The following is a 25,149-nucleotide window of genomic DNA, read 5'->3' as shown; positions in this document are numbered from 1 at the left end:
TGTAACATAAAGCACCGGTCAGTGACTTCCTGACATCACTGGATAACAGGCGACGCTTTATCTAGTCATTACCGCGTGACTAAGACAAAAAATATATCTGCCATTTCCTTTCGTGTTGTCTCTTGGTAGGTAAGGAAAAACAGTATGTAAGCCCAAAAACGATGGACAGCTTGGTAGTAGTAGCTACTGGTAGATATGATACTGCCACTTTAAGTAAATAGGTAAGAACTTAGCTGTTCAATTTGGTAGTCGAGTGGTAATATTGTAACAACTGGCGATGAGATAACAAAAAAAGGCCTAAAATTATTTGAGAAAAAACATAAACAAACACTGGTACTGGTAACGGTTAACTCCGAGTTAGTTGCTATCCCTGGATGGTGCAAGTGGCCCTTAATGAGTTAATGTATAAAATTCGTAGCAGCTCAAAGGCAGAGGCCGAACATAGCCGAGCTTACCCGATAGTGAAACTGACGGTGCCCTCCTCTTATGGCAGAGTACTTACTAACGATCACACCGTAAGATCTCAGTTGCAATCTACTTATTTTATTTATTTATATGAGCCTAGTGTCACTGCTGGGCTTCCTTCCTCCCTTTCCACGTATCCCGGTCTTGACCCGTCTCCCACCAGTTCTTGTCAAAGGCGTAGAGATCATCTCGCCAACGCCGGTTCGATTTTGGGTGGTTGATGAGCCCACACGTCATCAGGCATACGGCAAACGTGTCCCGCCCAGTCCGACTTTAGCTTGGCGGCTGTTTCACAATCTACTTAATTATAATAAAACTTATTTGGTTCTCCCAATCCTACAGATACTACGAAGTTCAATTCCGGTTTCAAGGCTAAAATTCCCCGTGACTGCTAGAACTGAAGGGAAATGGGAATGGTAAGTAAATGAAAACATATTGATATAAAGGCAGCAATATTTATTATCGAGTAAAGGCACAAATTTAATTGAATACGCACATCCATAGGTACAATTTTGACATTTTGCTATCCTTTAATATCTATACCTAGTAGTAATAGTTATAAAAAAAACTATGCAGGTATATATCTGTATGTATATGTCTATATGAGATCATTTAAATAGCAACGGGCAATGTAACGATAAAAGATATTCTTTTTTAAATAATGTAGAGACAAAATGATACAACCACTTAGAAAATATTGAACTTTAATGTAATGTGGGTAGGTAAGTATGTAAAATAGTCTACATGCTACGGCTATATAATATAGTACATACGTTACATAACACACCTCTTGTGTAAACGTTACCCACTTACCCACCAAAAACGTAAATTTATTGTTTTCCGTGACTTAAATGAAAAGATAGCCGTCAGAAAAGTAGTTTTTGTTGTGTTTTGTTAATGAAAGAAGATGAACCTGCAAAACGCGGCAATTTCAAATTTGCCCTTACTTACGTAAGCAACACGTACAATTGTAAGCCCGGAAAAAACATTAAGTACTGAAAATAATATAGAAATGGTTAAAAAAGTATCAAGGTTATGCAATCCTACAAGGATGCCTGCTACAGGTTTTTTTTAATTGCCGCGTATTTGCAGGTTCATCTTTCATTTGCCACTCTATCAATTAATTATAAAAAGTAGTACAATCAGTACAACATAATAAGACGAATACAGTCAATACCTGATCTACATTAAAAAAAATGAATGAAAAAGGCAAAAGATTAAAGAGTGAAAATATAATAGCTCCCAGCCGTACATTTATGAATACAGGTCACTCTGTGTGACCTGTATTCATTGCGCTGTTGCAGTCTAATAATTATTAATATGGCGAAAGATAACAATATATACTATTTATAATCATACACATAATGCATACGGTAGTTTTGCATATATTTTAATTATAGGTATTAATATATCAAGATCTAATAACGAGATAACGTATGGTTATATGGAGAGATGTACATATTTTGACACAATTTTTGCACTAAGTATTCCTAATCCTAGAGTTAATGTAATTAAAAAATCTTTGAACGGGCAACATTCAAAAGCACACCATTGTAGTATTTGTAGTAAACATGTATCTTATAACATTTAAAACTTTCTCGTTTTTCAAAACGACCCGGTGTTCACACCGGGTTTAAAATCGGGTCTAATCCAGGTGGTGGTCCACGTTACCACGACCACGCCGCCGCGCCGCGACCACAACCAGTGAAACCTGTCGCAACGTCGGTAAATAAAGATAACAAAATAAATTCGCGATAGACCCGATTTTAAATGTGATTTAAACATGTATCTTGTAATGGATTGACATATTAATAAATAATGCTGCAGTATTTAAATAATCTAACCAGAACATAGTCCGAGTTGGTTCTATAATAAAAAGTAACTTTATGTCTAGAAAAATAAGTTAAAGAATATACATAGCTATCTAGTAAAGCAAGATAATAGTGCACAATACAAAATCTATACATAAGTATGTAGATCGACAATATTATTCTAGATGGGCCATTTGATCAATAATGGCAAACTATTACCTATTATAATTTAATAACATGGAGATGACGCCTTTACTTAGGGTAAGTATTATAAGTCTTCTATACACAGTGTCATGTAACCTGTCTATTCGCCAGTCGGATAAAAACGTTATAACTATTTAATTAATAAATTTTAAAACCCTATATGGCACCTAAGCCTACGCTATATGCCAACAAAATCTATTTTATGCCAAAAATGCCTTACATCATTTTGGAAAAGAGCTGATACTCTTCAAACTGCCGGATCGATTTATATGAAACATAGCTAAGACCCACCGCAGAAAAACTCGCTTTCACGTAAATAAAACCGCACTGAAATCGGCCCATCCGTTGGAAGGCTACAATGCCACAGACAGACATACATTGGCATCAAACATATATAACCCCTGTTTTTGCGTCGGGGGTTAAAAACGTCAGTGTAATTAAGGCATGAGTGGACGCTCGAGTTGGGCGTGCAGCGGGGCGGGGCGTGCGGCGTGCATGTTAAACAAATGCAAACGTATAGGACCGGCCTTAGTGCACGCTGCTCACATCACTTGTGAGTCCGACGCCACGCTGCACGCCCCGCCGAACGCTCTGCGTCGAGCGTCCACTCAGGCCTTACTAACACTTATGCGATGGTGCCAAAATGCGTGTACTTATCCACTTACTGACGTTCAATAAAACAAAAGCGGGCGGGAATTAGGTTTTAGGAGAATGCGGAACTCAGAAACTTGGCGTGTTTCCAGGCAGTTCAAGGCATTTCAAATGTTAATGTCGCACAGTCAGCATCAAATAGATAGTGACGGGTTACACCACATCCATATTTTTTATTGTAACAAAGATGTATGTATACGATATATTTGGCCACTTTCGCCGTCACACACTGATGCCGACTGTACCTACCTAGGCCATATCTAGAACAATATAGACGTAGAATAATATAAAAATACAAAACCAAAGAATTAAGGAAGGCATAAGGCTTATTTACTATTAGATTACGTACTGTAACATTCTCTACCAAACTCAAATTACAGTCGCTGAGAAAAGGTATCTATAAACTATCTAAACTACTACAATTTATTTATTCATATTCAGCAATCGGTTCAAATAGAATAATTTTTAGGTATTCATTTTTCCTGAGAAACATCTTTAAGGTCACGTTGGGTATTAAGCTCTTTAACGGCGTGGAATTCATTTCTCGATTAAGTTGATAGGGAAAGTGTACAACAGAAGTGCTTTTGACCCCTGTCCTTCATGAATCATGACAAATTATCGACTTGAGTGCCTAGTTCAGTGCGTACGTTATCAATATAGGATTTATTTATAACAAGTAAAATATATACCACATTACATCTCATCAGATTTATGTAATGTAAATAAATATATTCGACTGAATTTTTGCAACCTCTGTAGTCTAAATATTTAAACAACCTGGATAAAAATATAATCTAACAACCTAGTAAGTTTGTCAATGCATACCAAAACTTTCTAAGGCCTCACCTAATATCCGCCGCCATTCAATAAGTTACGCTCTGATTTTAAAACGACTTGCTGAAATGACATGAAACTTAGCATGGACATTCAAGTGACATATATATGTCCGGTACTAGTTTTCGTTGCTAGGAATTGTAATACAAAGAAAGTAGAGCGAGTAAACCGTTTACATAAAAAAAACTTCCGACACGCTCTTTTTTTTACTTACAGAATAAATAATAGTACTTCCTATAAAACCGAAGTTTGACAGCGATTCAGGGACGAATCACGCTGTCCTTTTCTAATGTATGGCACTATCCCTTTCAGCTATTTAGGGTTGTCAAAATTCAAGTCATTATCTAATCTGTGGTGGTGCACGCAAAGGGACGTCAAGTTGTGCCAACTCCAACCCTAATAACTGCTCGGAGCAATATTGAGCCGAACGGAGCCGAGTTTGCTTGAAAGGAGGAGTGTCCCCCCCACTTCTTGTGTTAATATTTTTAGCAACAAAAACCAATACCAGGCATAGATAGTTATATATGTTACTTAAATGTTCGTTACAAGTTTCATAATGAGTGTACTTAATTTCGATTGTATGGGAGCGGTATTTTGGCGGAGAGTTAATTTTCCCACAAAACGTTAGTTCCGTTAACATATAAATGCATGTGGTTACCATGTTACCATGTTGATGCAAGTTTGATATGCATTTGCATGCAAACGAGATTGCTTTAAAACACAGTCGACTTTATTGTATTCTAATCAGTCTTACATTAGGCACCGAATATTCTAATAAGCACACGAGAAAAAACGATTGACTTAACTTATGGATTTAAAAAACTTAAAGTACCATAAGATCGTGTAAGTAAACAGACAACTAAAAACTATTTTTGTACAAAACACTAAACAGCTAAGAGCAACAGAAATGGGTACCGTTTGTTCATTTTGGAATAACATTTACCCATTTGTATTTACGAAATTACATTTTTACCCTAACCTCGAAACATTACATTTGGAATTTATTGTTATTTGTTCAGCTTTAAAATACAACTTGTTGGGTTAAATACATTTTATTCCAAGGCCAACCACTTGTAAGATAATAGGTACAATAAGGCAGAAAATTCAGTTTTTTAGGGTTTAGTAGTCACCTAGAAACCCTTATAGCTTCGCCATGTCCGTCTGTCTGTCCTAGGCTTTGCTCCGTGATCGTTAGTGCTAGAAAGCTGCAATTTGGCATGGATACATAAATAATGCATTGCGACAGAACGGTAAAATAAAAACTATTTTTTTTTATTAGAAACAATTTTATATAAACCAAATTCACCTGAAGTACGTCAAAAACGGATCTTTTTACGCGGGAAATCGTATCAAACACGAATGTAATATTTATTAAGCTGACTCTACTGTATTTAAATTTGCCTCATGGCGGCCTCATATGATTGGCAAAGCAATGTCGTGACCCATCTGTACTTAAACCTAAACTAACACATATCATTGGCCGTTCATAATGTAGCCTCATTAACTTTGTTTACAAAGTTTTACTTATAATGAAAGACTTGACATTGAAAGTAATCTACATTACGTCAACGTCTGCAAATGCCGGGGATAATAGTTAATGGTCAAATAAAATAATGTCCTCCTACGACTTGAACACAATTTGTAGCGACTTAAAAACGCTATCGCCACTGTAGGTACTTTTTATATGCCTAGCCTTACACAAAAATCAAAATTTTATCGAACATTCTCTCCTCAAGTCAAAAGTCTACACCTTAACATTGGCAGGAGCCACCTTGCTAAAATTAGCGAGGAGTAAAAGCCATTTATGGGGAAACCAAAACTCACTAATTAGTAAAAAATACTTAAACAAAAATCAACCTTATTTTAGTACTAATACGGTTTACTATGGCTATGAACTGGTGGTGGTGGTAATTAGTGAGTTTTGGTTGTCACCTGACGAAATGTGGTATTTTCTGGTAAAAAGCTCCGTAATATTTCTCTATTTTTGCGTTAATATTAGCAGTAGGTAGGTGTATTATGTAGGTAATAAGTAATAAACAAATTTCAAGACCATCCGACTACTGCAAAGGGTCGTAATTCGTAATAGACCACAAGTTCATATTATTTACAGTAATAGTAACAAATGGTACTCGGAAATAAACAATTTAACATCCATGCCAAATGTCAAGTGCACAGTTGCAAATACTATCAACACTATCATACACATCGCTCAACCGTACTTAACAAAGCTCAAATTCCAATAACAGAATACGATTGTCGAGAAGATGATACACGTGTCACCACCAAGAATAATGGACATGTTTAGAGTACCTTTAGTACCTTTCATTAAGGTTCATTTTAAAGTGATCCAATCCTTGAGAAAAATTGAAACCTTCAAGTCAAGCGCCAACGGTTTTGGTTTGCACTAGTTTTAGTGCAAACCAAAAGCATACATTTTGATTGTTATCTTTGCACACAATTTTTTAATGTATCTCTACGCTAATAGAGCTTTATTGACAACCAGCAACTGTTTGGTTTTTAATACCACACGTTTTTGAGGCCTTTATAGATCTAGCAACAAAACGCATGAATTTAGATCATTTCTGGCTAAAGTAGGTGCAACAAATTCAATCGATCGATCAAATGCCGCACTGTAATTATCGGTGAGGTTTGTAGACGCCCTTAATACTTTCAAGAAAAGCTACAGAATTCTGTACTTTAAGTTTAAAGGCGGTTGGATGTTACACGAGATTACAATGTGTAATATTAGTTTTTTATCAAATGCAAAAGAGTTCAATGTCGCATCAAGAACATTGATTATGAGTAGTCAAGGCAAGGAGTGGTTACAATTACAATTGCTAGAATTACTATGAAGCGTCTCTAATGAGCTGACATAGGCTGGAAATGCACTGCATTTTGCATACAATCTAAGTCCCACTGCTAAGTTTAATTCATAAGTGCTTGTTGCTAAGCCTACTTAAATAAAGAAAATTTTGAATCTTCATCTGAATCTTAGTTGATGGGTATGAAGAAAATACATTAAGTCTACCCTAAAAGTTTGTTCTAGTTCACAATCAATAGTTTTTTGTGAGTAAATCACAACAGCAATGAGTATGCACAAATATAATATCATTAATATATATACATCTTGCCCCATATTTAGTTTCATGATTGTGCTTTATGATTTTTCTATTTCAGACATTTTATTCAAATTGCATAATTGAAACTTTAGTCTAATCACAAAAATCTGTTCAATAGCAGATCAAATTACGCTTAAGCCATAAATTACAGGTACTCTAAAAGCATACATGTCAAAAAAGACAGGTAGATGTTCAGTTTAAAGACATCCATTTAAACAAAAACATGCAGACAAAACACTGGAATGAAATGAAAGTTGAAGTCCTCACATAAAACTGTAGATTACCAAATTTTGATCATTGATCACCAAAGCTTGCCTAACACTGCACTGTGTTCACTTACAAACCTTGATAGATGTATTCCTGATCACCCAAAATGCAATGGAATAAGGTGGCATTGAAATATGATTACCATACTTTATGTGGATCGGCTCCAGTTCAGGCATAGAAGACTCAAAATACAATGGCCATCCATTTAATAAAATTGTCTTAGATTGTCTATTGTTTGACGGAGCATGAATAATATACTCATCAATAGACAAATTATCTCCATGCAAAGCAGTTCCGTTTAGAAGAAATTTTGCTTTAGCCATTTCCAAATTTATAGCAAAAATAGTCACTGCTGTTGTGTCATTGGTATATTTTCTGTTTGTACAATGAGCATACATTCGCTGGAAGCGTGAGCACTTACAGTTTACTCGTAACACCTTGTTACCAACTAGTCTCTTGTATATGACACTTACCCACCAATCGGGGAGTGGGTTAAACTGTTTATCTACTAGACTGTAGTTGCCTCCAATGAAACTTTGTCTTACAACTGTGGTGACGTTGTAGGTGGCTGCCAGGCCCAGCTTGTCTAACCATAGTGGGCTACCAGCGTAAGAGTCTGATAAACCTGGGGCACCTCCACCATATGAACTACTTGTCTCAGTCAGCCACATTGGTATGTTTTTGTACTGTGTTGTATGGTCATGCATAGTTTTTAATTGGCTCTTTAGTAAATCAAATGTGTCAGGATTCCAGAAGTCTTCCAACTTGGCTGTTCTGCTGTTTAAATAATATTGATGCCAAGACCTAGCATTTATGTAGTCAGAGCCGTTTGAAAGGAAATCAACCATGTAGCGCAGACATTCTGGTCGGTTCTCCTGAGGTCTCGTAGTATCAGGGCCAACTAGCATAGAGTGCTTGTAGCGGTAATGATTAAGAAGCTTACGGAGGTGCATAAAATCTTGAGCTAAGGCTTTGGGGGTGATACTTACATTAAAAACATGGTGAAAGGAATTTGGTTCATTCCCTAGCTGCCAGTCTATGTGGTGATATTTAGGTTTGGAGTATTCTAGTAGTTCAATAGCGTTTTTATCATACCAACTACTACTGTTGCGTAGCAATACGTTTAGGGTGAACAGGAGCCTCATTTTCGTCGCTTTGCAAAACTCGTTGATCTCGGTCCATTTCTTACCGGTCATTATGAAGAATGGATGGGGCTTGCCGCATAAGATATGAATTGAAGAGCAGACGGATTTGGAGTAGTTTTTGGGGCAAGGTAGATCGCAAGATGTTGCAGGGATGACATCCTCTTTGCTGAATATCAGTCGGTCGGACATGGTGCCGCCGAGACGGAGCCGCGCGGGCGCCAGCGCCGCTGCCAGCTTTCTAAACCTCGGCTTTGTAAAGTCTATCTTATCATATTTCTCGATTTCTGATGTGTCGATGCCGACGCTCAGGAACTCGTTGGAAACAACCGTTCTCACCGACTGCTCGTCAAGCGTGACGTAGCATCTCTCGTGCGCGTTCAGATTGTAGAATAGCACCAAAAGACCCACGTTGCAACATGTTACAAACACACAAACGGCAATCAAGCGTCTATTCGACAGCATGTTAGAAACTTTATGAACCGATTATCAAAAATAACATGTACTGTCGTTTAACATATTGGTATTTATTATTGGGATACACTGAACTATTGTTTAGTGACTAGCTGGCGCCTGCTTGGCTGCGCTCTCTGTGCTGAAAGCACTGACCCGAAGCTCCGAAAGTTTCGTTCGACCATACAATAGTGCTTGTCGCGATTGTCGCGAATGTCGCAAAAGAGGTGACAAGACTGATAACTTGACAATGACATGACACAACGGGGATACCAGAATAAAAAAAAGTAATTTTATCCTGTTAATCATGAATCTAGTATAACATGGATCGGTCATGAGGGGTGGGGCGAAATGACCGAACGGGATAGTCTTATGTATCTTTCAGTAGTAGTGACAGAGAGCAATATATTACTTTTTGTCTTTGTCATAGTTTCACTTTTCCACCGCTGCCACAACCGAAATTGTGGCAAACAAATAAGTACGTGACATGTCATGCCTGTTCGTTGCTTGTTTAACTATTGTTGTTTTCTATGAAATTGTGCTTTCTCTTATAAAACATAGTGATGGTTAGCGTTTTGAATTGATAAAATAATGGTGAATTGTTCTGTAATCGGCTGTAATAGCCGCTCTGAGCAAAAATATGAGAACATACCTTTCACACGTAAGTACGGTATTTTACACCTTCCTCTTAACGCAATATGTGAGAATAACATCGTAAAATTACGTTACACTCAAAGCAATGTAGAATCAAACGATTTCAATAAAAATATCACAATTATTTAAGCAAATTAACAAAACATTATTTGTAAAATTATCCGCCCAAATTACGTAGGTTGTTTGTGGTAATATGTCAGCTACTCAGACGAGTCTGAGGTCAGCCGTTTTAAATCTTCTTCTTAATTTAGCTGCATAACAATCATGTTAGGGATACCAGATGAAAATACCATAATTATATGGGTAATTTTGACCTCGAAGTTTTTTCGTATTTCTAATTCCAAAAAATAAAATAAACAAATGTTGTGAAGATTAAATGTGGTTTACATTAATTAGTGTGAATAATGTGATTGTGATTTGTGATTTCATAAAATTAAAACTCATAATACATTTTATTTTACGTTTTATTTACTAAACATGTTTAGTTTTGTCCCACTTGCGCGAATTATATGAGGTATTTCATTGTTTATACGCCTAAAAAGAACGGCCCATTGACATTTTATTCAACAATTTTAATACTGTCAAACTTTGCCTCCAGTGTCGCGACGCTCTCATATTGAACACTATAGACAAGCAAATATACAAGACTACCATAATAGTCCAGAACGCCGCGACAATAGGAATAAATGGTATTGTATGTGAGGGTTGAGGAGTGGTTAGTCCTACCTCACAGTCCAGTTGTAGTCTTGATAATCTGCTTCGCTCATCTGCCTTATGGACCATCTGTGGTTAAAAGGGTTTATATGAAATGACGCATCACTAAGTGTCTACCACTAAGTATGAGAGTTTAAGCCTCTATCTTTTATGTCTATATGTTTCTAAGGATGATGGCATCTTCCATCAATCATAAATAAGTGTCAAATGATATCTATTAGTTACTATAACATATATGAGTACCATCTTACCCGGCCGGATGTAGGTTACCAAGTGTCAACCAGCTACTTAGCTGCACATTGATAATCATAAGGGGGGCGCCTGGCGGCCGAAGCCGCCACCCTTTCGTGCTGATAAAGGAATACATAGCGACCGTAGTCACCTCTGCACTCCTGCACAGGATAAAGGAGAACCTAGCAGCCAAAGCCACAGAACTCCTAGAGCCGGCCACCACTGTGGTCACTCCTACACACTGACAAAGGAGACGACAGCAGCCGAAGCCACCTCTCTCCTACATAATCTATAAATTACCTAGTCCGCCTTACCTAAGATGGGCTCCAAAGAACTTCCACGACCTTCATCGTGAACTCATAGGTACAAACTTACTGGATCCACGGATTGCCGCGTGGCAACCAGTAAGATGGCCTTTAAATTATAAATCAAGATAATTGTACAATAGTATAAGACAATAGGTACAAAGCAGTAAACACTTAGCTTTCAGGTAAACCAGCCCATGTGGTCACCGACTCTGCGCGTCGCCTTTCTTGGCTTCTTGATAATAACACTTGATAGCACTCATTATATCAGATCACATGTATTAGATCTATCTTCCTTAAATTGTACCGGCAGAATGGCCGTCCATAATATTATGCAAACTTTTGTCCCATAGACAATATCTTATTTAAATTTTCGCGACACTGTCGAACCGATCCGACTTGACTCGATCGGATCGACTGTCGCGACATCCAGGGTAATCGCCCCAAAGTGATATCAAATATTGGAGTAATTTTTACCAATATGGTATCCCCACGTTTATGACGTCATCTATGTCTATCCCTTACGGGCGCACGCGGTAGGCCGCATCTATGCATAGACCTAGCATTACATAGATGCGGCCTACCGCGTTTACTGCCAGCATTTATCGATAAATTTTCCGTGGTACCTCTGGGGCGATACATAATAAGTTATCATTTTTATCGATAAAAAATAAAACAAATAACCTTGCAAACAAATAGCCCGACCAAATTACGTAGGTTGTTTTTGGTAGTATTTCGGTGTATGGTGGCGCCGCCTAATTACTGTTTTTTGATGGACACTTTTCATACATAGAGATTTGGCTCCTTTATACAGTCTCCATGAATTCTGCAATAAGAGCATGAATCTAGTATAACTGGATCGGTCATGAGGAGTGGGGGAAAATGACCGAACGGGATAGTCTTATGTATCTTTCAGTAGGAGTAGCAGAGAAAGCGCTGTTATTGTTTGTCCTTGTCATAGTTTCACTTTTCCACCGCTGCCACAACCGAGGTTGTGGCAAACAAATAAGTACGTGACTGTCATGTTTGTTCGTTGCTTGTTTAATTATCGTTGTTTTGTATGAAATTGTGCTTTCTCTTATGAAATATAGTGATGGTTAGCGTTTTGAATGCTTGAACTTTGATAAAATACTGGTGAATTGTTCTGTAATCGGCTGTAATAGCCGCTCTGAGCAAAAATATGAGATCATAATCTTTCACACGTAAGTACGGTATTTTACACCTTCCTCTTAACGCAATATGTGAGAATAACATCGTAAAATTACGTTACACTCAAAGCAATGTAGAATCAAACGATTTCAATAAAAATATCACAATTATTTACGCAAATTAACAAAACATTATTTGTAAAATTATCCGCCCAAATTACGTAGGTAGGTAGGAGTCTGAGGTCAGTCATTTTTAAACTTCTTCTTAATTTAGCTGCATAACAATCATGTTAGGGATACCAGACGAAAATATCATAATTTTATGGGTAATTTTGACCTCGAAGTTTTTTCTTACTTCTAATTCCAAAAAATAAATAAACAAATGTTGTGAAGATTAAATGTGGTGTACATTAATTGGTGTGATTGCGATTTGTGATTTCTTTAAATTAAAACCCATAATACATTTTATTTTACGTTTTATTTACTAAACATGTTTAGTTTTGTACCACCTGCGCGAATTATAGGAGGTATTTCATTGTTTATACGCCTAAAAAGGACGGCCCATTGACATTTTATTTAACAATTTTTTAATACCGTCAAACAAGCTAACTTTGCCTCCAGGGTAATCGCCCCAACGTGATATCAAATATTGGGGTAATTTTTACCAATATGGTATCCCCACGTTTATGACGTCATCTATGTCTATCCCTTACGGGCGCACGCGTATAGCTGGTCTATGTAATGCTAGGTCTATGAATAAGAGATTGGCATCCTTTTCTATACCATCCATAGACTAAAGAACAGCTGTCAGTCATTGAAGTGACAAGTGGCATTTGACATTTCGAACTATGGAAAAGACCTCAGAATAATGACTAAAGCATAGAAGTCGGGCAAAAATGCTTCGCAAATATGTATACCCGTACTTTACTTCCTTACGAATTAGATAATGTGCCGAAAAGAGATGCATATATGCTTGTTATTTCTCATTTACGTACGGTGTCATAAGTTTGATAATTTGCTAGGGATGTGACTGTGTCGACTTTTTATATCGATAAATTATGCATAAGTTTATGTGCCGTGTAAAAGAATAATCACGAAATTGGCAAATTGATAATAGTCTGGCTAATGAAAGTTGAACCTGAAAAAACGCGGCAATTTCAAGAAATCTGTAGCAGGCGGCTCGTTGAAATGAAATTAAATGCGTGGAATACAAGGATTGCATAACTTTTATACTTTTTATAATTTTCATATTCTAAAAATCATTAAAAAGTATAAAAATTATGCAATCCTTGGAATCAAAGAGCCGCCTGATATGAGGATTAATGCATGTACCTAATATAGCTTTTATCTCATTTGCAGTCTACCACTCAGAACCGTCTAACTATACCTCTCGTTTTTTTATCATTAGAAAGAAGGCGAGCGATCTTAACGTGTCGTTTTATCGAAAAACACTGAAAATAAGTCACAACAAATATAATATACGATCATTTACATACTTTTGCTTTCATAAGTAAAATATTGCTATATTTATAAAAAAACTTGTCAATAAAAAGACACGTGGAAATGGTTTACCGTTTTTTCTAATGCTAAAAGACTAAGTATAGTTTCTAGTCATGTACAGTCAGCTGCAGAGAAAAGGCACCCCCCCTGTATACAAAGTTCTGTAAATTAGTATGGACGTGGGGTACCTTTTCTCTGCAGCTGACTGTACCAAATAGGAAATGAAAAAAAAACGTTCGTGTAATATATTTTTTTAATTTAATAATAGGGAATATTACGCGAAACTCGGCGTAGGTGGCGCCACTATCACAATCTGAGGGTCTATCGCGAAACAAGAAAATCGAACTTTCGTTATCTAACATCTCTGTCACTCTTGCGTATTCGAGCGATAAAGAGGCAGCTAGATAACGAAATTTCGGATTCGAGTTTTCCGGTAGGTCCCTTGAAAACTTGTCAAAAACCTGTTAAAGGTACAGTATGAATAAGTTACGATACGGTGCACTAAAAAAGCTAGTGCTGCACTCTGGTGGCAGAACATTGCAGTAATATCCCCTATTCCTCGTCCTTTGGAAATCTGAAATCTGATGACGAAGCCTGTTGCTGATTTGCTTTTGTGTCCACTTGACGAAGCCTGCGTTGCCGATCACGATCTATGCAAATACAAAAAAAAAAAAAAAAACTGAAATAAAAAGTTGAGTTTTGTGACCAACAATATTAATAAAAGGAACATTAATCAATGATCATTAATGTCTTTTTTATTAGGGTTCCGTACCCAAAGGGTAAAGACGGGACCCTATTACTAATACTTCGCTGTCCGTCTGTCTGTCACCAGGCTGTATCTCATGTACCGTGATAGCTAGACAGTTGAAATTTTCACAGATGATTAATTTCTGTTGCCGCTATAACAACAAATACTAAAAAGTACGGTCCCCTTGGTGCGCGCGTCCGACCCGCACTTGACCGGTATATTATAGTATTAAACTATAGTCTGGCAAACACAATCTGTCAGTAAGTAAGAACAAAGAAAACTATAGGTACAGTCGAAGGCAAAAATATCGATCCAGACAAATGGCTTAAAAATATGTGAACACGATTTTATTGTCTGAGCGTACACATATTTTTGAGACTTTGGGAATGTATATATATTTATGCCCTTGACTGTACTCATCAATTAAAATGAGACAGTCCTGGGCCAAACTATAAGAAAGCTGTAAATGTCGATAGGTTATTGATCTGAGGTCGATACATCACTATGCCAAAAATATAACCTTTCATACTTAGCAGAAAAGTTCGAAAATTTATGCAAAAATCTATATAGACTTGAATGCAAGTAATAATTACATAAACAATATATCGATTTCTATGTTTAGGGTTAGGTCCTATAAATTAATTTCTTCACAATGAGGGCTAACGCGTATGAATTCGCCGCTAGGGGCGCTAGTGTAGATGGTGGTCTTTTCCGTGTCTTTTCCATAGTTCGAAATGTCAAATGTCACTTGTCACTTCAAAGACTGACAGCTGTTCTATAGTCTTTTGGACCACCATCAACAGAGGCGCCAACTGGTGGGCAAAAAAACGATAGCCCTCATTGAACAAAACTCACCGATTAAAGGTTATCGGTTCCTGCGTATTTTCTTTTCTTCCTGTATGCGATTTACAGCCCTCGATCACACAAGACATTATCACAAAGGGAACTTCAAAACATTACAAATAAAAACTCAACACGTTTTCCAACAATCTTTCAGGAATAGCAAGAATATAATTAAAATAAACCAAGATGACCGCTGAAACATCCCGAAATATTTCAACTAAAATAATACGACTATGTCAAGTTGTTACAGTTGACACCTACCTGTGAAATAACGAACTTATATTTTATTTGGCTGGATTATATTATAGAACCACATAGGACCATTTGACATTTCCCTCAGTTCATCTTATGACAATACTGAAAAAAAAACGAAAGAACTTGCGGATTGTTGTCTCACTCACTCATAGACAAAAAGTAATAACGTGTTGTGAATACGATATCTTTTACCAAGCTTTTATTTTTGCCCGGCTTCTTTGCTTTAGTCATTATTCTGAGGAAAAGACCACCATCTACACTAGCGCCCCTAGCGGCGAATTCATACGCGTTAGCCCTCATTGCATGAACGTTTCGGCCAACATTGGTTACAAGGGCCCAGCAAGGGCCTGACACTCTTTGATAGAGAAAGATAGTCTTATTGCGATTCCTAAGAGGAAAGATAAAATAGTGCCATGCTTTGTCCTTATCACGGACCGGGTGGCATCATAGGTAGGAGGCGATGGCGAAATACCGAAATTTATAAGTGTGAAAGAGAAAAAATCCTATGCTGCCCAAATTTTATATGAATCTTCTTTCTCTTACCCCCGGTCGCTCGGTGGCGCGTCTATATAGTCTATGCACTTCATTGAGGTGCGGAAACATTTTCTTCGAGAGGCCGCCTCTAGTATATAGTTGGTCAAGCAAATCTTGTCAGTAGGAAAAGGCGGCAAATTTAAAAAATGTAGGCGCGCAGGACTATCGTCCCATACAAAATTTGAATTTTGCGCCTTTTTCTACTGACAAGATTTGCTTGACCGACTATACATATTACCTTTACCTCAAATACCTCAATGACACTGAGCCATGGTGTACAGATAAGTGTTACAGGACTTACCAAACTTACGTCAAGTTCACTCCAGCTCCACGCGCAAGTAGTTTGCGCCGGCTTACGATTGACGGAGTTATCCATGGGCCATGGGATATTTTAATATTGCGTTGATAAAGACAGCAACGTTCATTGTCACGTAAACAAGTGCGATCATCTCATCCACCCTGAGCCATAGGCTTAGTTTAGGTAGGTACCTACATCTCAAAGCTATCTATTATAGTACAAAACAAAATTTGAACTTTAAATAGCTGTCAATAGAGTTGTATTTTATAACTGCCTTAAATGGCTTCGTGAATCTGGAGGCTCGTCCACCCCACGATTCCTACTGTGACGGGAACTAAGCCCTCCCAAGTCGAAGAGAGGAGTGGCCTGCGAATATATATATATATACCTATATAGTAGTGCACCAGTTACTCGTAGTTAGTGAAATGATGGGTGTCTATGTTGATAACTTTATTTCTTCGGAGGGTTATTGTCTAAAGGAATTTGAGGTCAATATAAACAACAGTATTTGTTATAAATATGTTTTATTAATTAATTCAACAGCGGAAAACATTCAATTTGTTTAAGTACTGGTAGCAGTTGTGACAGGAACTAACAATTGTACAGTTTTGATACTGTTACATTATAAAGGTGGAAACATTTACAGACACAAGATATATGACATGAATTTCATCACGCAAATTGCAGACTAAATTGCTATATAGACATTTATTAAATATAATTGTCACAGACGTTATCAATAAAACAACGCCATAATTTTGAATGCAGATAATGAAATAAAAACATCAGTACTTAAAAATAAAATAGAAAAAATTAAATTTATTTTACTGACTCGTCATAAATGTACCCTTAACATTATTACAACAAATTCGACATTCTAACAACAAACTAAGTACAAAATGATTTAACAAACTACAAAATGACTCACGTACATCGCTCATCGTCGCCTTTGAAGGGACAGATAATGAGAAGAACAAGATTTTTACAATTACATCATGTATAAATACTTTATACAAAAAAAGTAACATTGTTATTTTTTAAATTATTGTGTATAGAGCTTTATCTATTCTCATACAGTATTCGTCAAAGGAGAGTATTTTATAGAGCGAACACCTTTTTGTCAGATAAGAAGTTAGCCAATGCTAAAATTATAAGGCAAAATATAAAATATATAAAAATATTAACGTCCCAGCTTAGGAATGTAGAATAATATAATTAATATATGTATTAGTATATACAGATACTGAATGTTCAGCGGAGAGCTATGGAGTCTACCTATAAGCACGGATTAGAAACCGACAAAATGCAATTTTACTTCTTGATATGTAAATATTCTTGTATCTGACTAAGGTAAGGTACATAGTAGGATTACCTAGATTTAATTTTGATACACTAATTGAATAAGCACTCATCACACAAAAGTATATATATATACCTTGTTCGCTATAAAACGCAATGAGCCATCCCAATAGTGCTCTGGTCCATAAACCATCAACAGCCAGACAACAGCTCGAATCGATTCCTATTACGTTTGCGAATACAAATCGTCTACGAATATGCATGTCACATAAAAGATTCTCGTTGCCGGTATATGATATTTCTCAGTCTATATCGTTGTCGATTTACCTACTCCGTGCAAAACCTGTACAGTTATATTACCACTTTTGTAAGTTACACTATTACAAAAAATAGGTCCGAATTATTTGGCACTCACGTTACGATAATATTTTAATGTTCTTTTTTTTCGTTTGGTTCAGCTGCATAATTTTTCAGGTTGTTTAATGCATTAGGATAGTCGGTGTAACTTTTAAGTGGTTCTACTAATGCACTGGTTTAGAGTTCGTCGTGCTTGGGTCCGGAGAACTCCTCGTGGCTGATGAAGCCGTTCTTGTCCTTGTCCTCATGCTGGAAGATCTCCTCGACGAGCTTGTCGTGGCTTTCGAGCATGTTCTTGATGTCGTCGCTCATTTCGGCGCCTTCACTGGCGGTCATCTGCTTTTTCAGATATTCGCTCACCTGTAAAAGGGAGAAATGGGCTTTTATAATCAATATACAATTTCTTTCAATCAATCATATGTGAGATCTCAGCGCAATGTACTAAATACAGATGTAGGTACGAGTAGATATTTCGAGTATCGTGTACGAATGAAATTATATACTTATATTCATTATAGAGTATAGGCTGTAACAACATCAAATTGGGAATCGAATAACTGCAATTCTAGGGACCCCTGGGATGTTTAATGAACGATATAATTACGACTATGCTGGGAATACGAGTTGTGTACTACTTTATAAATAACATTGATAACAAATATGCACTTCGGTTTAATAACTAGTGAATTTAAAAAAAATATGGTAGCCTCTTATCGACTTCCGGATGCGATCCGAAAATAAAGCACCGGGGATCATAAATATATTTTCAATGTTCCAAAAATTCTAGGTAATAAACCGGGCAAGTTTCAGTAGATTCGTGCAATTGCATCAGTTTTGCAAAAGGCCGCGAGTTAGAATCATGTTTGCGGCGGTGATATTTTCCTGTAATTTAAAAATAGTCTGGAATTTGAATAACATTTATTTGATTTTTATTAGACTTTTCTGTGGTTTAATTGCAGTTATTCCCAAAATCCTTATAAAACCCGCCGCCTTTAGACTTTAATCCCGACCAAAAAAGAGGATCATTATTCATAACATAAGATCATACTCGGATTCGAAAATAGGCATTTTATAATAGTAGAGAAGTGGTAAGTAAGTATAATCTACACCTTGATTGAATAACTTCTGCAGTGCAAACAGTACGTCGCAATATTACTTTCTATTTACAGTGTAGGTAAACTATACCTAGTATATACCTACACTTTGAAGGCGACTACGCACTTGGCCGTATTTCTACAAATATTATTGCTACATCTCTTTCTTTTATATCATATTATCATTGGCCCAAATACAATGGCAAAGTGTATCCTGTGTATCACACACTAAGATTTGCATGCTTTATTAGAAGCAGGTTTGGTTGGTTAACTTGACCATGCCATACGTTGGAAGAATTTGGACTACAAATGCAAATTCTAGCTGTTATTATCCTTAACTTTTGCAAGTTCATCTTGTAAAATCGAGCTTAAATAATCAACAGCTAATAATAAGAAGCTAACAAAGTAGGCGAAGAAGTAAGTATGAAAAAAAAAAGAAGATTAAGAACGCTGTTGCGGATAAAGGCGTAAAGTGAAGGCATTGAAATTTGATGTCGCGATACAAAGAAGGGTGGGTCATATGGGTAAACATCTTGCTGTAGGTACATGTCAAATATGATGTAATGATACCAGGATGATAATTCTAAATTAATACAAATTATACTTAAGCCAAGGCCTCAATTTGTAGACAAGGGACTTTTTAACCAGTATCTTCCTAGCTAGCATAAATTCAAGACCGAGAAAAATATTCGCTGTTACAAAGAGTGTTCATCTCATCCGTAAATGACCCATATTAACCCGGGATGCTGTAATAGCTATGGGTTTTATATACAAGTCGCCCAAAGAGCCACAGCAGTGCATAGTTTAGAAGAGCAGGATACCCTCCACCTCGACTGACCTCCTCTCTCGACAGCTCCTGATCGCCGTCTGTGTCCATGGCTTGGAACGCTAACTGGATACTCACCTAGTTAAATTTAAACTATCGTGAATCATACTGACATTACATTATAAACTCACCGCTTGAAGATTAACTCCAGAAAAGTCGGTAACGACGTCAATTGTGGCGTATTTAAAAATGTTAGTGTCGCTGTGAACTTGTGAAGTTGAACTAAGAGTAAGTGTAGGCAGAAAACGATAACTATAGTTAGCGACCGCGCATGCACTAACACATGGACCATAAATACTTATATTTATGTTCTATTGGTTGATATGTGATATCTGACATATAAGTCCATACATTACAACTGGCAAATCCACGCGCGTGTCTACACTGCAGCCATACTGCATACACGTCTTGGTTCGGCCTTAAAGATCCTTTAGTATTGGATACTCACTTCTTCGCGGCTGAGCTGCGCGTCCTTGTCGGCGTCAATCTCCTTGAAGACGTTAGTGGTCGGGGGCGAGTCCCCGATGTTGATGAGCTCGACCTCGAAGTGCAGGGTGGCGTGGGCGGGGATGACGTTGCCGGCTCCGCGCTCGCCGTAGCCGAGGTGGGACGGAATGGTCAGCTTACGCTTCTCACCTGGAATTTTAAGATTAGCACATTTATTTATCGCTTTTAAATTTGAATTAAATGTGTAAGAATGGGGTAAGAGGATAATGCTTAATTTTGCCCTAGGCAAGAGGAACAGTGTGAAAATTACACCTGACACCTGACCTTAGATACAGTATAATAGGTTTGAGCAGAGGGTTTAAGATACCAATGGAATGGATGGACCAACGTCTAGATAAAAATATCAACTTGATAATGCCCTCCACTCACTATCTACACGAATTAAAGCCAAATTTTCAGATTGCTCAGATACTCAAAAACTTAATTTTTCATCAAAATACTCGGCATAAATATTATAATTTAAAATTAACTCTCTTATATTATACAAAATACTGAAACTGAATGCAGTTTAACTCACTATTCCGTGCTATATCTTTAAGTGTTTAAGTCATAGTATTAGATTCAAACCACGTTTCTATTGGATTGGATTGAAGTAGATTAGATAGTAGATTCGACAAACGCTTCAGATATGCTTAAGGGTTAAATATTGTTGTTTTCGGCCTTTGGCCTAGCTGGTCACTTTAGCCCTGCTTGCGAAGTCGTTGTTTTTGGGTTCGAATCCCGGTAAGGTTTAATTTTATAAAGTTTATTTGCGTAAAGAGGATGTTTGTTAGTTATAGATGTTTTCCACAACATTACAAAAGTTTACTACCATTATACACGGTCGGCCAGAAACTTAAATTCGGATAAAATAGAAACATATGGCGTTTTACATTGCTAATAATAAGCAAAAAATAATAGTTATTTACGATACAAGTGCAGAAAAGAGGAAATTCGAAACGAGTGACGATAAATTAAAACACGACCGCAGGGAGTGTTTATTTCACTGACGTGTTTGTCTAGCTATGTGTCATGTCTTGCCGTGCGCGCAAGAGCTTGCTCAAAAGCTCACTAAGATTTGTACTTATTATTTTTCGGTGGACCTTATAGCCTATTTTCTTTTCTCTCTCTCTTTTAAGGGCTTCGCAGAGCGCATTCTGTGAAAAGCAAGCTTAGAGCGCTCAGATAATATGTATATTGTTGTCCCGTTGGTATGTGGTAGCATATCCAGGTTTATAGCGTCTGTGTACGCCTTTACGTTTCAATAGTCCATAAGATGAGTGCACTTTTCTGCCGTACTAACTACATAATGCAGTAATCGCAGTTGAAAAGTCATGCAATTGTTTATCTTGTCATCTTTGAATAAGTTCTTTATTTAAACTATGTTTTTCATGCAAGTACTTACTGCATATACGTTAAGCAGGCCAGTTTTATATCACCGTTTCGTTAAAATAATGAAGGCATAATCTCTCTTGTTGTACCAATTAATTAGCATATTAGTTGTATTTAGCCTATTAATAGGTATTTCTCACTATAATATCTGACCATTTCTCGTTACATGCAGGAGAAATTAAAATGTAATAAATAAAGTAAATACAACCATTATAAGATTGAATTTAGCTTGATGTTGTGGACTCACCGACACACATGTCGAGCAGACCCTGGTCCCACCCTTTGATTACTTGTCCGACGCCAATCTGGAAGGTGAAGGGTTGGTCCCGGTCCAAGCTGAAAAGAAAAACTTCTATTAGGGACACATCTAAAGAGGATAATGAACATTTAATAAGGAAAATGGCGTGCACAAAAATAATGGTGTTCAATAGTATTCGACGAAAATGTACACTCGACACGATGTAATCACTCATTCATTTTATCAAGAAAATTGACAGTGGCAGTGAGCGCTCAACTCAACTTTAAAGCAACTGCAGTTGACAGCCCAATGTCACTAGGGCACTCCATTTTCACTCCTTGCAAGCTAATGTTCTGAAATATGCATTTTACATCGCGATAGATAATAAAGGGTCCTTATAATTACATACTATTATAAAAATAATTTGTCTACTTTAAATTGATTGTCAATTAGTCTTAGTTATAATTTATTATGCTTAGCCAAATGTAATTATGTTATTATAGATACTAATTATGTTATCTTTTGACATTAAATAGCTTAGCTGTTTTAGCTTTAAGTAACAAATATTGTACGCCATTAAGATGGTAGGCTATGGTTTTAGTACCTATGAATTGTAACACCTTTTTTGTATACCTATTATAGGTACTACTATAATAGTCACAATAAATATATTATGATTGTGATTAAAAATGGAAGAATAAGCTGAATAAGCAGAACAGGCCACTAGTATGTGTGAACTAGGTCCGGACCGCAGCTTTTTTTCGGTTCAGACAAAGCCTGATCGGGTAATTAAAATACTTACGCAATAGTTGAACTGAATTGCCTCCCGAACTGACCGGCTATACGTGAATTCGTTTGAGATTAATGTTTCCATTTGTATTTTCGATTATCCAGTCCATGAAGGTTTTATGAAATTTTAACCTCAGGCTTTGTGCCTAGTACCTAACCTAATAGCATTGTATATTGGCGCCGAATATTCATGAAAATGTTTATGCATCAAATAACCTGTACTTGTTGAAGTAAAAGGATTTACAGTACATATGTTGCTACTTTTTCGCACTAATGCGTAAAGAGTACTTTTCGTGTTTATGTCGAAAAAACGTTGTAAAACGTTGTACGATACACGTGCGAAAAGGTAATTCGCAACTCGTGTCGATTTAAAACACTCCCTGCGGTCGTGTTTTAATTTATCGCCACTCGTTTCGAATTTCCTCTTTTGCGCACTTGTATCGTAAATAACTGTTTTTTAAAGCGTGACATTTTTTATGTAGAATGAGTTTTATGTTTTAAAGAATATGGATTTTATGATAAGCAAGTTTTCGAGTGCAAAGTTGCGGTCTTGTCTTGTTCACCTAAAAAATGGAGTAGGTTGACACACACAGGTTGACACTAAAAACAAAATTCAGTAGCAAAATTTAAAAATGTGTAAAATATGATTACGACCTTAAATTACTTTTATCACTTAAGCGAGTTAAAACAAATTCTACCGCACATGTAATTAAACTAGCGTAGAAGAAAATATGTGCCTACGTCAAGTTGAGTTCAATGGCGCATGTAAAACGAATTATATAAATCGATACACGCACTAAACTTAAAAGCGGCGTAGCACGGTCACATTTTTATCACCTGTCACCATGCCTGTCACGTTCTAACAAGTATGTAAGTGCAAAAGTGACAAGCATAGTGACAGGCGATAAAAATGGAACAATGAACCACCGCAGGGTACCTACCAATTGGTAGGTCACATCGTTTTCTATTTATTTTAAATCAATTTGTTATGATGTAGTTTGTAGGACCTCTGTATGAAGACTATAAAGCCATAGTATTCATTGTTTCAGTTATTAAAAGCGGAACCCTCTTTTTATTCTTACAATTTCTGTGTATTTTAATATAAGGTGAAAATTTTGTTGATTTTACGCCGATCCCCTTTTGGTCCGAAGTTAATCGAGTTTCCGTTGTGTATTAGGTAGATGAGGTAACACTAACACATAAGTTACTGCAACTACATCGGCCACCGGCTATGTGTTAGCAGTCTCTGGACGTCTATACACGTCGATATATCCCAGCCCAGCATCAGATAAATTGTCCGCCAGAATAACACTATTATATAGGCCTTTGTTCCTGCTCGGTGTGGTGCAACCATTAACGTTTATGTACGGATTTGATGGGGAATACAGCGCTGGGGTAAATCTTGTTTCTGGCGTAGTAAAATTAGGTACTGGGTTGCGTTATAGGTATATTAAGATATTGTAATATATTAGGATAACGCTCAACTTTAAAAAAAACCGGCCAAGTGCGAGTCGGACTCGCGTTACAATTAAGGGTTCCGTATATTACACAATTTTTAACAATGCTTTTTTTTTGTGTGAAACGTGAGTAAATTGTCTTAAAAAATCCGTAGGGGTCGGATCAAAAACTTAGTAATTAAGTCCGACTCACGCTTTACTGCACATTTCCAATAGGTTTTCCTGGCATCTACAGGTAAAGAACAAGTTTGTGTAATTTTTTCAAAATTTTAGCCCCTATAGTTTCGGAGATAAAGGGGAGGAATTTTTTGCCTATTTTCTTGAATAACTTCTAAACTGTTTATCCTAAAATTATAAAAAAAATATATTTAATATATATAATAGATACTCACAATAAGCTCTTTCATTTGATATGTAACACGATATAGTTTGAAAAACTTTATATTTTAATTTTCTCATTTACCCCCCAAAGTGGCCCGATGTTTAAAATCTGTTTGTTTACGTTACATTTCCACCTTTGGGTCACAAACATATGTATATGTGTACCAAATTTCTACTTAATTGGTCAAGTAGTTTCGGAGAAAATAGGCTGTGACAGACGAATAGACAGACGGACAGACGCACGAGTGATCCTATAAGGGTTCCGTTTTTTTCCTTTTGAGGTACGGAACCCTAAAAAAACTAATCAGTTTTCAAACTCTCACATAGTCTTACGTAAAGAAATTTGAACTTAAAATTTCTCTATTAATTCTCATCAATCGTGATTTCACGTCTTGGTCAAAATAAAGGGGTTTGTTTATCTGATGCAAGCATGTTCAGAATATCGGGTAAAGCCAACCAGTTGTGTCAGCAAACTCTTTATAATTTATTTTCCTAGATGTTATATAATTCCCTCAGGTCCCTCCACGCGTGATACAAGTCGCAAACCTTTCAAACGAAAAATGTACTGGGTTCGCGCAGTTTTCATATAAACATACTGCGTATTTCCTCCGAAACGGGTCACCCTGCGTTGTGGTTGAAATAAAAATGTTTGCG

General features: G+C 36.8%; 2 protein-coding genes across 3 annotated transcripts in view; both read right to left on the bottom strand.

The window, feature by feature from the left end:
* Window positions 1–913: 913 nt before the first annotated feature.
* LOC134754300 (heparanase-like) lies at window positions 914–9,142 on the bottom strand. The gene has a single exon (XM_063690537.1). The coding sequence runs from the start codon at window positions 8,956–8,958 to the stop codon at window positions 7,417–7,419; it is 1,542 nt and encodes a 513-aa protein (XP_063546607.1). The 5' UTR covers window positions 8,959–9,142; the 3' UTR covers window positions 914–7,416.
* Window positions 9,143–16,683: 7,541 nt separating this feature from the next.
* LOC134754421 (FK506-binding protein 2) overlaps window positions 16,684–25,149 on the bottom strand; it is a 67,208-nt gene continuing 58,742 nt past the window's right edge. Inside the window, exons 2-5 of one of the 2 annotated variants that reach the window (XM_063690746.1) lie at window positions 21,878–21,966; window positions 20,201–20,388; window positions 19,765–19,830; window positions 16,684–18,192 (exon numbers count right to left, since the gene is read on the bottom strand). In XM_063690746.1, the coding sequence (XP_063546816.1) occupies window positions 18,010–18,192; window positions 19,765–19,830; window positions 20,201–20,388; window positions 21,878–21,966 (526 nt within the window). In that variant the 3' untranslated portion in view covers window positions 16,684–18,009. The remainder of the gene's footprint in view (window positions 18,193–19,764; window positions 19,831–20,200; window positions 20,389–21,877; window positions 21,967–25,149) is intronic. The other variant, XM_063690745.1, reaches the window with a different exon arrangement.

This window comes from Cydia strobilella, chromosome Z (genome assembly GCF_947568885.1).
Source record: "Cydia strobilella chromosome Z, ilCydStro3.1, whole genome shotgun sequence".
Lineage (NCBI taxonomy): Eukaryota > Metazoa > Arthropoda > Insecta > Lepidoptera > Tortricidae > Cydia > Cydia strobilella.
Note: the sequence above shows the minus strand (reverse complement) of the source record. Positions and strands in the feature narration are given on the sequence as shown.

Excerpts from the sequence above, each read along its gene's own strand:
- LOC134754300 (XM_063690537.1), bottom strand. The coding sequence starts at position 8,958 with ATGCTGTCGAATAGACGCTTGATTGCCGTTTGTGTGTTTGTAACATGT.